The sequence below is a fragment of the Oryx dammah genome, unplaced genomic scaffold, assembly GCF_014754425.2.
Source record: "Oryx dammah isolate SB20612 unplaced genomic scaffold, SCBI_Odam_1.1 HiC_scaffold_17, whole genome shotgun sequence".
NCBI lineage: Eukaryota > Metazoa > Chordata > Mammalia > Artiodactyla > Bovidae > Oryx > Oryx dammah.
Genome location: NW_024070201.1, coordinates 35,647,048 through 35,663,659, shown reverse-complemented (window position 1 = coordinate 35,663,659; position 16,612 = coordinate 35,647,048). Strand labels below are relative to the sequence as shown.

General features: G+C 37.2%; 1 protein-coding gene across 12 annotated transcripts in view; it reads right to left on the bottom strand.

The window, feature by feature from the left end:
- SOX6 (SRY-box transcription factor 6) overlaps positions 1 to 16,612 on the bottom strand; it is a 712,355-nt gene that overhangs the window by 141,651 nt on the left and 554,092 nt on the right. For 8 of the 12 annotated variants that reach the window (XM_040258270.1, XM_040258272.1, XM_040258273.1 and 5 more), the window contains one exon: positions 1,147 to 1,270. In XM_040258270.1, coding sequence (XP_040114204.1) covers positions 1,147 to 1,270 — 124 coding nt within the window. The remainder of the gene's footprint in view (positions 1 to 1,146; positions 1,271 to 16,612) is intronic. The other 4 variants (XM_040258276.1, XM_040258267.1, XM_040258269.1 and 1 more) reach the window with 1 other exon arrangement.

Genomic DNA, 16,612 nt, shown 5'->3' with positions numbered 1-16,612 from the left:
TTTTTTTTTGAATCATTTGGGTTTTGACACAGACATCTTATCTTTCTTCACTGGAAAGGGGTTCTCTATCAAATGCATAAGAGTAACTGATGGCAAAAAATAGATGTTAAAACCCACTAGGTTTGGTCTTATGCTATTCAGTAAGTTTCCTCACAGAGAATTTTGTAAAGTGACTTATATTTTATTGTTGCTTTAAGCATATTAAAATAGGTTTATAAATCCATACACACACAAAAAAAATCTGCTGCACTCAGATTTGTTGCACTCAGATTAGGAGGTTAATATAATCAGGTTAATACGTTAAAAAGAACTTGACACAGAAATTATTAATGAGTAGAACAAGGTCACTACTTCTGAGGTGAGGTCACTTACAAAGAATGCACAAATGAAATTAAGGTTGACTTTTATTTACTTGACTATCTTCTTACATTGGATTCCTTTGGCAACATATCTTTAAACATTTAAAGCCCTGTTTACAAGGATGCTCTGAAAGAAGCTTCAAACCATTATGCCCCTAATTGAATTCCCCAGGAGTCCAGTAAACCCAGAGGAATAAAGAAAATCATAACATTTGCTAAATCATCTCAAAACATATTTCATTGCAAGGTTATGTGACCTCGTCTTTGAGGTTCAAAGATGAATGAGAAAATACTACTGAATGCTTCATTATTTAGACTGAAATAAAAAAAGAATTTTACCTATTAGTGGCAAGCTAATTAAATCAGTTCAGTTTGAACTTTTCTTCCAAGAGAAATCAGACAACAAACAATAACAGCATTTTATACTGTATGTGACCACTTTCCTAGAGTATAAAAGCTCTCAGGAAGAGAAAAGTATCTTTAACCAAAGACAATTATTCACAGTAAAGATATGAGAGAGAGCTGACAAAATTTGTAGTCCCGAGGGAAAGTAGCATTTTATCTGTGACTACAGAACAAATTCAAGTGGAAGAAGAGAAAGTAAAGTTTCAAGCAATCAATTAGTTATTAACATGCCCCCTTCACAATTCTAATTTTACTTTAAAATACCTTTTATGATCTTTTTATTCATAGTTCCTTCATATGCTTCTGTGTTTGTTTTGACTACTAAGCAAAAACATACGGATCTTAGCATTCACAAAAGAATGTTAAATCCCTGTCCACTTACCTGGTTTGTATGTTATTCCAGGGGGGAAGAGGAATCCCTGTTGGGCAGCAGCAGCTGCTGCCAGGGTCCGCTGGTCATGTGGAAAAATTGGGATCATGAGCGGAGGCATGTGACCCTGAACCTGCTAAACAGAAGAGAGCCTATGATCAGACACAGAGCAAATGCACGCCAAGAAGTATTTGTTTTTCACTCCTGGTGGTGTGCTGGTCCCCGAACAGCCACCCATTTCTAACCTCATTCCAAATCTGGTCCCAGAGAAAATTCACGCTAACTTTACCAAATCCCTTTCAGATTCCACTGGTATACCAACAATCTAACCTCCTTGTGAACTGGCCTCATCCCTGCTTCCACTAAATTATAGTGAATGGTTTTCTTTCATCTTAACTTTTTTCTTTTCTTTCTTTTTTTAAAAAACAAAAAGCCAGAAGAAATGTTTTATTCCCTCACCGTACAGTGTTGAAAGGTTTTGCCCTTTCATCAGCTTTGCATTCTGTGCTTTATTTTGAAAACTGTTACTAGTATCCTTGGTCAGAAAGTAATGTCTAATTGTTATATATTCCAAAAGCTGTAGCTCCCCAGTTTAGGTATCTTATTTCAAAGCCTTGCTGCATTATGTCAAACATATAGCCCTTCAGATTTAAGGCTACTACCTCTTGGCTCCCAATTAAACTAATATTCTTTGCCATACACACCTCGATGTAACATATAAATTGCTTGTCTGGCTAAGCAGTTTTACAGCTTTATGCACTACCATGTAGCTGAGTAATTATGGAGTTGTATTCAGAGAGCATTTCATAATAAATCCTACTATATCAAATTTCATTTGACCTCAATAAATGTATCAAAGAGCACAAAAATGCAAAACAGAAAATCTTCACTCTATATCAGTATTTGTATTCCATATAAAGAAAATAAGAACTATGACAGAATCATGTCTGTGAAAATTACATTTTAATTTCCCAGCTCCCTCCTTTACTCTATGCATGCTGTCCTGATTCCAGAATAGCATCACAGGAAGGTTTTGTACTGGCTTTCAAGGCATGATTTTATAAATTAAACTATAGGACTTTTGTTATTTAAAGATCAAAACTAGGATGTACTAACAGCAAAGATCTTTAAGTTCAAACAGGATCTTTACTCTCCTTACTAGTATAAAAAAGCTGCATTATATCCTGTTTAAGATACAAACCTTGACTAGTAGCCTACCAACCCCAAACCCTTCCCCCATTTAAATTCCTAAATATTCTCTTTAGGCAAAATTCCATATACTGGCTGATGACCCTGTTTAAATAGCACCAACTTGCCTTATCCTGTCCCTGTTCCCTTCACAGCCAGGGACAGATTGCAAAAATGCTCCTGTGCAGGTCTAAGAGGTTTCATTTACCAACAGTTTCTCTCTAGGGAAAGCCCTAAGATGTGGGTTAATAAAGGGCAGGCAAAAAATAAACACTTTACAGTATTTCTCTGAATTCATTTCTCAGGAAAATCAACTTATAATAAAAAGGTCTTTGTGCAATTACTACCTTGCCAGTGGGGCGTGAAGGAAACTAGCTTTGGGCAGCTTTTTCTTCCATTTTAGCTGAGGTAAGCCCAAGTTTTTGTATGTTTGAGTACAAACTTAGCCTGCTTAAACTGGAGCTGATCCCCTGGTGCCTAGGTCTTGCCTTTAGCCCTGAGGAAAAGCACTAGGTTTGCTGGTCAATTCCAGCTTGCAAACTTGAGATGTCAAAGATGACAGCGCTGTTCTATGTCAGAAAATAAGACATGATATTTTTGTGGGTGACTATTGTTTAGTATAAGAGCATATCAAAGGAAATCACTTCATTTAGTTTTAGAAATGCTAAGATCATATGCCCAGAACACAGCACAGATGCTTCACATTCTAAAGGAAGGAAACAAAAAGTGGGGAGTCTAGGTATCAAATAAATTTTTTCTTTCCTTCTTTTAATGAATATTTATTAAATCATTATTATGTGTTATGGATCTTGAGAAGAAGCTGAAAAAATGGGGGCTATTTTGATTGGGAGAGAGAAGATATACACTTATGCCGAAATATTTGAAAGAATTATGTATGGAAGAAGAACTTGATTAAGTCTGAGTGATTACAAAGAACAGAACTAGGCCCAAAAGAAAGATTTTAGGGAAGTTTAATGCAAAGAAGAATTTTCCAATAATGAGTTATTCAATAATCACTGTGATTAAAGAGGTTTTTTGCGCCATTTTCCTATGTGTGTGTGTGCTCAGATGATTCAATGGACTGTAGCCCACCAGGCTCCTCTGGACATGGGATTCTCCAGGCAAGAATACTGGAATGGGTTGCCGTGCTCTCCTCCAGGGAAGTGGTCAAGTAACGGCTGTATACTCATATGTCACAGATACTTTAAAGGATAGACATAACTTAAACTCTAATTAGATAATGACCTATGGTGCATTTTCAACTTTATAATTCTACGTTTGTTTAAAAGTCAACATTAGGAAGATAATGTAATATAGTCATTCCTCCATTCATTTATTCAGAATCTACTATGTCTACAAAGGCTTTATTGTCAAATGAATCTGAAGCTTAAATCTATAGTGTCATTTCCTTGGCAGTGTGATCTTGAACAGTTACTCAGCCTTCCTGAGTCTATTTTCTCATGTAAAAACCAGAGCTAATGTGTACTAACTTAGCTGGTAGTTAGCAGTGTGGTTGTTGTGAGGATTAAATAAACAAGAAAAGTAATGCTTGTAGCACGGTGACTAGCGTTTAATAGGCACTCAGTAAATATTAGATTCTTAGTTTTTCTTATCCAATTTGCTATTTAGTACTAGAAATTTATCAAACTACTAAAGAACTAATACAAGAAACAGTGGATCTTAACCCATAACTCTACTTCAAATAAGAAAACATGAGTCAAATAAATAATTCAGTTTGGCAGGCAGAGGCTTGTTTGTTTTTAGCAGACCCGTCTCACAGAGCATTATCTTATCCTAAATATCCAGAAAATGAAGAAAAAAAAAAAAGGTGGGATTAAAAGTCTCATTTGAAGATGTAAATTGGGATCCTTAGTGTTATTCATTAAACAGCATCTGAAAAAATAATTTTATTTTTACATTGGAGCCCAAGCTCTTCAGATCTTAAACACAGGGCATCAATGGCAATCAGGTATCAGACTTTAATTATTAAATCTTGATGTCTGAAGATATTTCCTTTGTAGCTAGCTATGTAACTGAGAGACTAAAGTTAACTAATTAAGGTCATTTTTAACATTAAAGAGCTGTAGGTGTTTCATACTAACATAAGCTGTAAGAACTTAGGGAAGTTCTTTCCTGTCCATCTTCCTCTACATAACAGGATATTTTAGAAAGTTTCAATGCTGTGAGATAAGAGGCAGTTTCAATAAACTGAGAAATAAAGTAAATAAGGAGGGGGACAGAAAGTATTGTGAAAACAATGATAATGATGGAACCACAGAGTTGAAGTGAAGCTTAGAGTTTTATCTAACCTAGTAGTTCTCAAAGTGTGGTACCCAACCAGCAGCATCATCAATACCTGAGAGCTTTTAAAAAAAGCAAATTATCAGACTCCAGCCCAGACCTATGAAACAGAAACTCTGGGGGTTGGGGCCAACAGTCTAGAATGTAGACTAAAATTAATCCAGAGAGATTCTCAAACTTTTGTGGACTTTGGAATCATCTGGAGGGCTTGTTCAAACAAAAATTATTTGACCCCATTCTCAGAAATCAGTAGATCTGAGGTGGGAACCTGAGTATACTGTTCTAACAAGTTCCTAAGTGAAGCTAGTTAGTGCGCTTGATTCAAGGACCATTCTTTGAGAGTCACTAATCCAATTTAAATCTCACAATTTACACCTAGGGAACCAGGTGGCTTGAGAAGGTAAAACTGAGGTCACACTGCCTGCAACAGACCTGGATCTAGAGTCCAGAACTTTTGCACCCTGTTCAGTGCTTTTTCCATTATATCGCATGGCCTTCAGTAAAAGAAAAGTGAGAAATCATACATGTACATTCTCTGCATAGAGAAAATCTGAAGGGCTGGAACTGAAAATAACTTTATATTTCAGAGACGTCTCTGAAATATAGATGCTATGGAGTATAGATACTATGTTATTCAGTTTCAGTCTGTTTCTTCTCTCTTATTTTGTACCTACACATTGATCTCAAATTTGTCATCAATTCCAGTTAATTCGTTAGCAATAATCATTTTAGATCCAAATGATAAAATTGACCTTATTTTAAGTAAAATAATGATGTGCAAATTCAAAATGCCTTCATTAAATATAAGCCAAAATATCCAGTAGCCAGTTAGAACAGAGGCTGAGAAATGATGAAAAGCTCCTCTTATATCTCTAATTATAGAAATCATCATCATCATCACAGCAACTAACATTTTCCAGTTTTTCCTATATGTCAAGCATATGGGAAAGTGATTTAAATGCTCCATCTCATTTAATTCTCAAAGTTTTATCAGGTACCTACTGTTACTGTCCTCATTTATTTAAGGAGAAAGACAAAACAATGGGAAATTAGGTAACATGGTCACTGAAAAAGTGATGGAGCCAAGATTCAAGGCCAGGTATGTAAGCTCAAAGCCTATACTTTTAAGTACTATATTAAGCATAAAGTCATCTTTTGCTAAATATAATTTTGAATTTACATGCAGTTATAATAAATAATACAAAAGATCCCATGTATACTTTACTCAGTTTCTCCCAATGAAGAAATTTGAAAAATTATAGAACAATATCACAACCAGGACACTGATACTGACACAATCCAACAGCCTTACTCAGACTTCACCAACGGGATATACCAGTTTTTAAAAATTACGTGTCATAAAAGGTAGCACAGGTAATTAAAGTTCTATGAATACTTTCGACTACCACCTTTCATACAAAGTTCACCAGTTTGACCTAGTGCAAATAAAGTGAGTGGAAATCATGAATTAAAGCAATAATTTCCTCCTTCAGAACTCTCCATTTATTTCACTTACTAGAAGATTATTGGTTGGAGGTAGGACAAAAATGGAAAGCAAGAACAAGGTGGGTGGGGCAGGTAAGGAAAGAGGATTTGGTGGCCATACAAGCATCACATAAGCATCTAAAACTTTTTTCTTCTATGGAAGTTTGTGAATTAAGTTCACTACACTGCATATCAGTGCCTAAGGAAGATAAAGAATTTTGATAAAAGAGAAAAGTCCCATCCTGCTCTGAAGAATGTAAGCCTGCCTTTCCTTTATCTTCCCATCATCTTATTTTCCCATTTGGTAACACGCCAGGAAAGGCAGTCACATTGTAAACAGCAAGTTCCAAAAATATTTTACTAAAGAATAAGAAATAATAGAATTCCATCAAACAGTGACCAGTCTCCACATGTCTTTTTCAAGAAGTTATCAAAATTTCAAATAGCATCTTTTTTTTCTTGAAAGTGTAGTTTTCCCTTAGCTCAAATTCAGATTCTTTAATTATCCCATGTGTTGTGCTATGCTTAGTTGCTCAGTCATGTCCAACTCTTTGTGACCCCAAGAACTGTAGCCAGTCAGGCTCCTCTGTCCATGGGATTTGTCAGGCAAGAATAGTGGAGAGGTTGCCATTTCCTTCTTCAGGGGATCTTCCTGACCCAGGGATCGAACTTGGGTTTCCTGTGTATCCTGCACTGCAGGTGGATTCTTTACCTGCTGAGCCATAATTATCCCATGTGTGTATGTTAGTTGCTCATTCATGTCCGATGCTTTGAGACACAGTGGGCTGTAGCCTGCCAGGCTCCTTTGTCAGTGGAATTCTCCAGGCAAGAATACTGGAGTGGGTTGTCATTGCCTTCCCCAGGGGACCTTCCAGACTCAGGGATTAAACTCAAGTCTCCTGCATTGTAGGCAGATTCTTTACCATCCGAGCTACTAGGGAAGACCCTCAATTATCCCATCAGTTCAGTTCATTTCAGTCGCTCAGTTGTGTCCGACTCTTTGCAATCCCATGAATCGCAGCACACCAGGCCTCCCTGTCCATCACCAATTCCCGGAGTCCACCCAAACTCACGTCCATCAAGTAGGTGATACCATCCAGCCATCTCATCCTCTGTCGTCCCCTTCTCCTCCTGCCTCCAATCCCTCCCAGCACCAGAGTCTTTTCCAATGAGTCAACTCTTCGCCATGAGGTAGCCAAAGTACTGGAGTTTCAGCTTTAGCATCGTTCCTTCCAAAGAAATCCCAGGGCTGATCTCCTTTAGAATGGACTGGTTGGATCTCCTTGCAGTCCAAGGGACCCTCAAGAGTCTTCTCTAACACCATAGTTCAAAAGCATCAATTCTTCAGTGCTCAGCTTTCATCACAGTCCAACTCTCACATCCATACATGACCACTGGAAAAACCATAGCCTTGACTAGACGGACCTTTGTTGACAAAGTAATGTCTCTGCTTTTCAATATGCTGTCTAGGTTGGTCATAACTTTTCTTCCAAGGAGTAAGCGTCCTTTAATTTCATGGCTGCAGTCACCATCTGCAGCGATTTTGGAGCCCCTAAAAATAAAGTCTGACACTGTTTCCACTGTTTCCCCATCTATTTCCCATGAAGTGATGGGACCAGATGCCATGATCTTCGTTTTCTGAATGTTGAGCTTTAAGCCAACTTTTTCACTCTCCTCTTTCACTTTCATCAAGAGGCTTTTTAGTTCCTTTTCTCTTTCTGCCATAAAGGTGGTGTCATCTGCATATCTGAGGTTATTGATATTTCTCCCAGCAATCTTGATTCCAGCATGTGTTTCTTCCATTCCAGTGTTTCTCATGATGTACTCTGCATAGAAGTTAAATAAGCAGGGTGACAATATACAGCCTTGAAGTACTCCTTTTCCTATTTGGAACCAGTCTGTTGTTCCATGTCCAGTTCTAACTGTTGCATCCTGACCTGCATATAGGTTTCTCAAGAGGCAGGTTAGGTGGTCTGGTATTCCGATCTCTTTCAGAATTTTCCACAGTTTATTGTGATCCACACAGTCAAAGGCTTTGGCATAGTCAATAAAGCAGAAATAGATGGGTTTTTTTGGAACTCTCTTGCTTTTTCCATGATCCAGCAGATGTTGGCAATTTGATCTCTGGTTCCTCTGCCTTTTCTAAAACCAGCTTGAACATTTGGAAGTTCACAGTTCACGTATTGCTGAAGTCTGGCTTGGAGAATTTTGAGCATTACTTTACTAGCATGTGAGGTGAGTTCAGAAGAACTGTACAAAAAAGATCTTCATGACCAAGATAATCACAATGGTATGATCACTCAACTAGAGCCAGACATCCTGGAATGTGAAGTCAAGTGGGCCTTAGAAAGCATCAGTACGAACAAAGCTAGTGGAGGTGATGGAATTCCAGTTGAGCTCTTTCAAATCCTGAAAGATGATGCTGTGAAAGTGTTGCACTCAATATGCCAGCAAATTTGGAAAACTCAGCAGTGGCCACAGGACTGGAAAAGGTCAGTTTTCATTCCAATCCCAAAGAAAGGCAATGTCAAAGAATGTTCAATTATCCTATAGGTAGGAGTGAAACTGATTTTGTTAATACAAAGAGTAAAACTTAATGTAACCAAAAATAATCTCTGAGCATAAAAGTGCATTATTTTTTATTGCTTTGGAAGGCAGCACTAACTGGGTACATAACTGGAATGACTAATGAGAATCCAGGAACCCTGTCATAGGTGGAGCTAGTCAGTGCATCAGGAAAGAAGTAAACTGTATCCCTTAAAGCATAACTGCCCATTAATTCTAAACTTCCACAATCCCGGACCAAAGCGTTTCCCTTTTGCAGAGGGTGAGGAACACATTCTTGATCAAATAGGCTACGTGCCCAGAAATTTTAATTGCTAGGGTGTAACTCACATCTTTTAGACAATTGAGACAGCAGCAGATGCACGTGAAACACTTAGGTTCTGTCTCTTTCTATTCATAAAACAGCATTGTTGCATCAACACTTATGCCCTTTGTTTTCTCTGTGCTAAGTTGATGATGCCATTTTTTGCCATCTGCCCCAGAGCTTCATTAAAGATACATGAATGGGCTAACTGGCCTGATATCTTGTGAGGAACAGGTGCTATTGTTTGTCCCTGAAGACTTGCACTAAAGATATGACTCAGAATACTTGAGAAAGAGCATCTGCAGCAGTCAGTCAGAAAGCAACTTGGCAGAGACCTGGCTACGTGCTAATATGCAAACAGAGTGACACTCAGGGGGGCTCATTTTCTTTCATGAGGATTATTTAACTTTTCTTAGTGACAGGAAATAAGTATTTGTATTGAAAATCATAAACAATATTAATGTCTATTACCTAGTTAAAGACAGTGAGCAAGTGAAGATCTTTTTAATGTCTTATTTCTAGAAAATCATTCCTCCTGTGATTTAATTGGAGAAAGCTTCCTTAATCTGTTGGAAGGAATGTTTCCAATGTTTGTAAATCATGAAGGAGGGAGGAGAAGACAGAGACAAAATATACAACAAGAGAGAAAGAGCAATTAGAGGGAGAGGCAGGGCATAAAGAAAGACAGAAAGGGGTGGGCCTGGGGGTGGGGGTGAGGTGGGGGTAGAATTTCCTTAAAGGCCATATTCTTTATTGCAAAGAGTAGCTGAGTTATTTGCATAAAGTGTTACCATTATAAAAGCTGTACAGTCTAGAGTGAAAGAAATAAAGTCCCCAGAACCTTACATGAAAAGCCTTCAAGGCATGGAGGTATCTTCTTACTGCCAAAAAATGCATGCCAAATCTCAGCTATTTCTGGAGAGTTAGGAGGGAAAGGGTCTCATTTGATAGGATAAATAATGCTTTAAAACAAACCCTTTAGTTGCAAAACTTTTTTTTTTGGTCTAAATTTTTAAGATTCTGTTTTTCCCTGACTTGAAAAGCATAAAGCAGTAAAAAGCATAAAGCAGTAGTCAATATTAGTTTGAAGTATCCAAAGGAGCCTTGTATACAGCTTACCTGACTATTCTCTAATTGTTTCAATTCATTAATCATCTCTCACCAAGTAACTTGAGGGTCTTGAATAGCCTGTGACACTTATATTGCTCTATGCTCCATTGCTCTTATCACAGGGCTAAGGACACACATAGTAGGCATTTTGTGCCAACTAATGAACAGGAGAACCATCGAGGACCCAAGAACTTGTTTTCTGAGCACTAATTTCCATAGGGTAATATTATTGTTAATATAACTGCAAAAAAGTATAAAGCTGTAGCTGTTCTCATTATAGAAGAAGATTTAAGAATGATGTTTAAATAAATTTTGATATCACTTTGTCTGCTTTTCATTTGTCTTATTTAGCAAATCTCTGGCTGGTACCACTAACGGTGGACTGCAAATCCTTGCTTACAGAGAATCCGACTAGCTCTAGCAGGAGAATAATCAAACTGATATTTTATCAGGAGCAATTATGAGACACAAATTTTCTGAATCTTTAAGAACACAGAGTCCAATCTTCCTAGATGTTTCCCACCAACATCCAATGGATAAAAACTGTACAAATAATATAAGAAAAAGATTCTGCTTTGTTTATTTGTTTGTTGAAGGCAAGACATTTTCTTTCTCTCAAACTCCCACAAGGATAACATGCAAAACACTTTGTTACCATTCATCTTTCATACAATGCAATTTATTTTCCTGGAATTTTGACTATTGTCACCAATCTTTTCAAAATCTTCACTAAAGAGCCAGGAAAATCCCTAGAAAGGTAGAATAAACTAAAGATATTGCAGTTTATGGGCAGCCTTTTTAAAAACAGCTTTAGTCTTTCAAGGTCATGTCTTTGAAGATTAATGAATAGCTAACCTTTTCTTTATGTATATTATATTTAAAAAGTTAATTTCAAGGAAAAGAACAGAAAATAGCTTCACTAGTTTACTTTTCTTTACTAATTTACACTAGTAAATATATCTAATAAAACATCTGAAATATTCATAGGAAAAATGGAGACTATACATATCATCCCCACCTTCACTACCAAGAGTAAGGCATGCAAACAAAGCAACTCTTTTTATAGGTGGGTCTTTAAAGACAGCTATTTCAAATCCACTCCACAGTTTAGTACTTTCCAGCTCCCTTTCTTGATTACAAAGGAGGAGAATGAACTTTGAGAGTAACAGTACAATGGCTCCATTTATCAGATCAATAGCACATATTTTAAAAATCTTCTTTAGGTGTATATTCAGAAAGAAATGTTAATAGCCCTGAAAGGGCCAATTCTTTGCATGTCCTTTGTGTTAACATCTTTTTATATTTTCAGCATACTGTATACAGTCTGCTGTATTTGTATTTTTGAAAATGGGCAAGTATCTCATTAATCTACCAGGATCATCAGTAGTCAAACATCATTACTTTATTTCTTATTCATTTGTACATGTTCTGTTTAAATAATGAATTTTCAACAAAAATAACATGGATGTGGTACTGATGTAATCATGATTTTTAGCATTTCTTACTTATATGTCCCCTTACTTCCTGAAATAAAGAGTTCCACGTGTACAAAATGACCTCTTGGGCCCCTAAGAGACATGTTACTCTGTAAAGTTAGTAGTGCCTGTCTTCATTCAACTATTCCACAGCTTTTACTGAACACCTAGCACTGTCAATCCTAAAGGAAATCAGTCCTGAATATTCATTGGAAGGACTGATGTGGAAGCTGAAGCTCCAATACTTTGGCCACCTGATGCAAAGAACTGACTCATTGGAAAAGACCCTGATGCTGGGAAAGACTGAAGGCAGGAGGAGAAGGGGGACGACAGAGGGTGAGATGGTTGGACGGCATCACTGATGCAATGGACATGAGTGTGAGCAGGTTCCAGGAGGTGGTGATGGACAGGGAAGCCTGGCGTGCTGCAGTCCATGGGGTCACAAAGTCGGACACGACTGAGCGACTGAACTGAACTGAGCACTATCTGCCCAGTACTGTGCTGAGCGTTAGGAATAAAAAGATGCCTTAGAGAAGCCCATAGCTTTATCAGGTAGAAATCTTAAGTTTGCTTTCACTTATGCATTAGTATAAATCATCCAATTTGTCAGCTTACTTTGGAAAGTGGTCAACAGAGAAAGATTTGCTTAAAAAGAAAAATAAATTACAACAAAAATTCCATTACATATCTTTCCATAGTCTTCCTATAGTTTCAAACCAAGAAAAATTTTGAGAGTATTTATGAGGACAAAAGTCAGATTACTTTATAAAATGGATGACAAATGTTAATTAAATGTGTTTAAATTATCTTACTATGTTTTAAGAAACTCTCACCAGGAGGGAAGTAGAATGTCCTGGCCATAAAGAAATTAATAAAACATGTTATGCAAAAGTAAAATTTATGATTCATTTGGAATTAGATATGTACCACCTTTTCAATCCATACAAATGCATAATCTTGTCAATTAAATATTATTGTTAAGGTCTAGTAGTATGTTAAAATCACTTTAAAGTGCAACTAAGGAAAATTCATGTGTGTTTATTACTCCTTAAGGATCTATTAGTGGGTATTTTATTCAGATTCGTGCTGTAAAATCTGCATAAACTCAGCATATTGTTATCCCCATGTGTGCATTTGTTTGGTTAAAGCAGAACAGCAAATCTCAATTTTTGCAACTTCTGGAAAAGTCAAGAGAACTAAAACAGTCTTAATTTTAATCAGATACAAACAGTTATCACTACAGAAGTGAAGAGTTGACTATTATGCAAACAGTCACAGTTAGTGGTCACCAGGCCATCACAGAAGACTGAGCTAGTCAATTACTTTAGATATTTCCAAAGACTAGTGAAGATGAATGTTTCTTATTCCACCCTGTCTTATTTCCACAGAAATATGAAACGTATTAGAGACTAATGATTGTTGTTCGCAAATGGAAACCCCATTAAATACACAATGATCAAAGTGTTTTGCCAAGATGGAAATTAATTTTTTAATCTTGTATAAGTGCCACATAAATATAGTAACATTGTGAAGGATGTGGCATTCCTTTGTTTGTAACGACCAAATTCAGACATAAACATTTCATAAACTTTTGACCTGTAATGAAGGCAATCTGGCTTTTACCCCTGAAGTATTTTATGCAGCCTTACTCTGTTAGCAATGACCAGAGTTCAATTATTAAATTCCTCCTCCAGAAATGCAGGTTTACATCTTAAACTACAGTTTTTGTTAAAATATGCACAAGTAACCTAAAGGAAGGGACTTTGCATCTTAGTAAAACTCCTTGTCTTGTACAGAGTAGGGATTCAACAATTGTTTATAATACAAATGCATTTAAAAAAACTTTCATTCTGTTATTTAAAAAATAAGCTACAAGACTTTTGATAATTTTTTAATCTTCTGAACCAATTTAAAGTCCTTTTATCCTTTGCAGTACTCAAATCAAGGCAATAGGAATATACCTCTGCTTCAAACATGCTTCATTGCAGTGATCTTTTCTTTTGGTATGCCACAGTCTGACTTTGAAGTCCACTTGTTGGTAAGAAAAATATAAAAATTGATTTGGTTCATTTATTTGAAGATATTTTTAATGGCTGAGCTCTCCTAGTAGATCTGTTGAAATTCTTCTATAGTATGATTTAGAGATGCCTCTAAACTTCTCTAATAATTTCATCATCATCAATTTTCTGACAAATGATAAACTGTTCTCATCAGAAGAGCCAGGGATACAGTTTTTCAAAATATTAAAAAAGTTTGTTTTATCACAGTGGACTGGTTATGCAATACAGAACAAATGACAGAAAAACATTTAAGCAACACCTAACAAGGAGAGCAGAAAGTTTCATCTTAAGCTAGGAGGACTGAGAAACATAAACTCTGAACAGAACATTAATAAGATGTCTAAGCTATTGACAGCTGGGTTCCAGTCACGGCAGGATAATCCTCCCTGGACATATCAGTGAGAGACCATGAGTTCATGGAGGCCTATAGAGGTTCACAGACCAAGGAGGCCTATATGTGTTCAGGGGTGCAGAGAGGTAAAGTAAAGGGAACTTTATAAGAAATAAACACTGAGTAAAGGCATAAATAGGATTCCTTAGTGGCTCAGGCAATAAAGCATCTTCCTACAATGCTGGAGATGCGGGTTTGATCCCTGGGTCTGGAAGATCTCCTGGAGAAGAGAATGGCTACACACTCCAATATGCCTGGAGAATTCCATGGACAGAGGAGCCTGGCAGGCTAAATGGGGTCGCAAAGAGTCGGACATGACTGAGCAACTAACACATTGCTTTCAAAGGCATAGTGACCATAGCCACAAATCAAACAGCCTTCAGGTTTTGGTGGCTCAGATGGTAAAGCATCTGCCTACAATGCAGGAGACCCGGGTTCAATCCCTGGGTTGGGAAGATCTCCTGGAGAAGGAAATGGCAACCCACTCCAGTATTCTTGCCTGGAGAATCCCATGGATGGAAGAGCCTGGTAAGCTACAGTCCATGGGGTCGAAAAGAGTCTGATATGGCTGAGCAACTTCACTTTCACTTTCAGGCCTTTTTAGAGTAAAAAGTTAAAGACATGCAACTGTAATTCATTTTGTAATGTAACCTACAACTCCTGTCCCACTCTCAGCATGCACACTTACACACATACACACACTCATCCACATACACTCACACACACTTCTACACCTGCTACCCCAACTAAATGTACAAGTACATCAACACTGAAGCCGATATAAGGAGTAGCTAACAAGCTGTTTCAAAAGGAGCAGTTTTCTTTATTTTTGTATTTTATTTAGTACTATGTTCATATTCGGAGAAGGCAATGGCACCCCACTCCAGCACTCTTGCCTGGAAAATCCCACGGACCCACGGACGGAAGAGCCTGGTGGGCTGCAGTCCATGGGGTCACTAAGAGTCGGAGGCAACTGAGTGACTTCACTTTCACTTTTCACTTTCACGCATTGGAGAAGGAAATGGCAACCCACTCCAGGATTCTTGCCTGGAGAATCCCAGGGATGGGGGAGCCTGGTGGGCTGCCGTCTATGGGGTCACACAGAGTTGGACATGACTGAAGCGACTCGGCAGTAGCATGTTCGTATTAAATAACTTAGATACAATAAAGAAATGTTCCTATTAAAGAAAACAACATCCAAGTTCCTTAGCCTGGGCTGGCATTGAAATCACCACAGAACGTATTTTTAACATATCTTTCAAATCTCTTTCTTACTATCATTTCCCCTTTCCCCTCTTGCTTTCAGTAGCTTCTAAGTTTCTGTGCATGATATTTTTTTTCACTTATGTAGAATGACCTTTCCTTTCCCCTTCGTTGTCCCAAATCTGACCTACCCTTTGAAGTTCAGCTCAAACTCCTCTATGAAAATTCCCTAAGTATAAATTTATTTTCCTCTGTCAACGTTACATTGCATACACTGTGCTGAATTACTTAGTGGTTTTCAGTTATTTTACACCATTTTAGGCACTGGGGACCCAGAGGTAGACAAAATTCCTTCCTTACCACTATCTCCTAGGAAAGACAGACAATATACAAATGGATGTAATATGTATATATGTGTGTGTATACACACACCCATGACAAAATATATATTAAATACAACAAATGCCAGTTGAAAATAGATGCTATGAAGAAAATAGAGTAAGATAATGAGATAGAGTTTGAGGGGTAGAGGGTGAGTAGCAGGAGGTAGTCAGTAGGCAGTAGTGAGGACTATTTTGGATAGGGGTGGTCAAGAAATGTTTCTCTGAGGAAACGGTATAGCATAGGGTTAAATGACCTAAAGTTGCATGAGGCCTGATTTAGGTTTATAAAAATGATTCCGGCTGCTGTGAGAAAAATTGACTCAGAATGAAAGCAGAGAGACCAACAGTCCAAAAACGGGGATAACAGTAAACTTTTCCCATCTTATATATCCTCTCTGCTCAAGCAGAAGGAAGATATCTTGCAGATAAATTTGTAGCATGCTACTAGGACGCCGCCTCCAAATATGAAAGGCAAAGAGTCATTATCTAACTGACTGATTAACTGATTGGCTAAAACAGACCTTTCCTGTGATTTCATGGGACAAGAAGCATATCACTTACCAATACTTGCACCTTTTTATGCTGATAGGAGAGAAGAGTATAAGGAATTAAAATCTAAGTGGCTACTGCTGAATCTGTAATTACAACTGTAATTCTTTTCCCCAAATATTATGCCTGAATAAAATTTTTAAGCAGTCAAGAAATTTACTGACAAAACTAAAAATATAAATTCTTAATTCAGTCTCTTTGTGGGAAAAATAGGAATATTTAAAATGAGATTTAAGCTACCTGTCAACTTTCCTATGAGAAAAAAAAAATCAACTGTTGGTAAAGATCAGAAGAGTAGAAAATTTAATAGATGCAAACTGGCTCAAAACACAGGTTAAATTAAACTTCTTTTGCTTTTTTTATTGGTAGTTGAGATTAATGTGATATTTGCCAAATGAAATGGAATTTACAATACAGAGTCAGATGCTGCAGCAATTCACCTCAAATCATATTCCTTGCTGTTA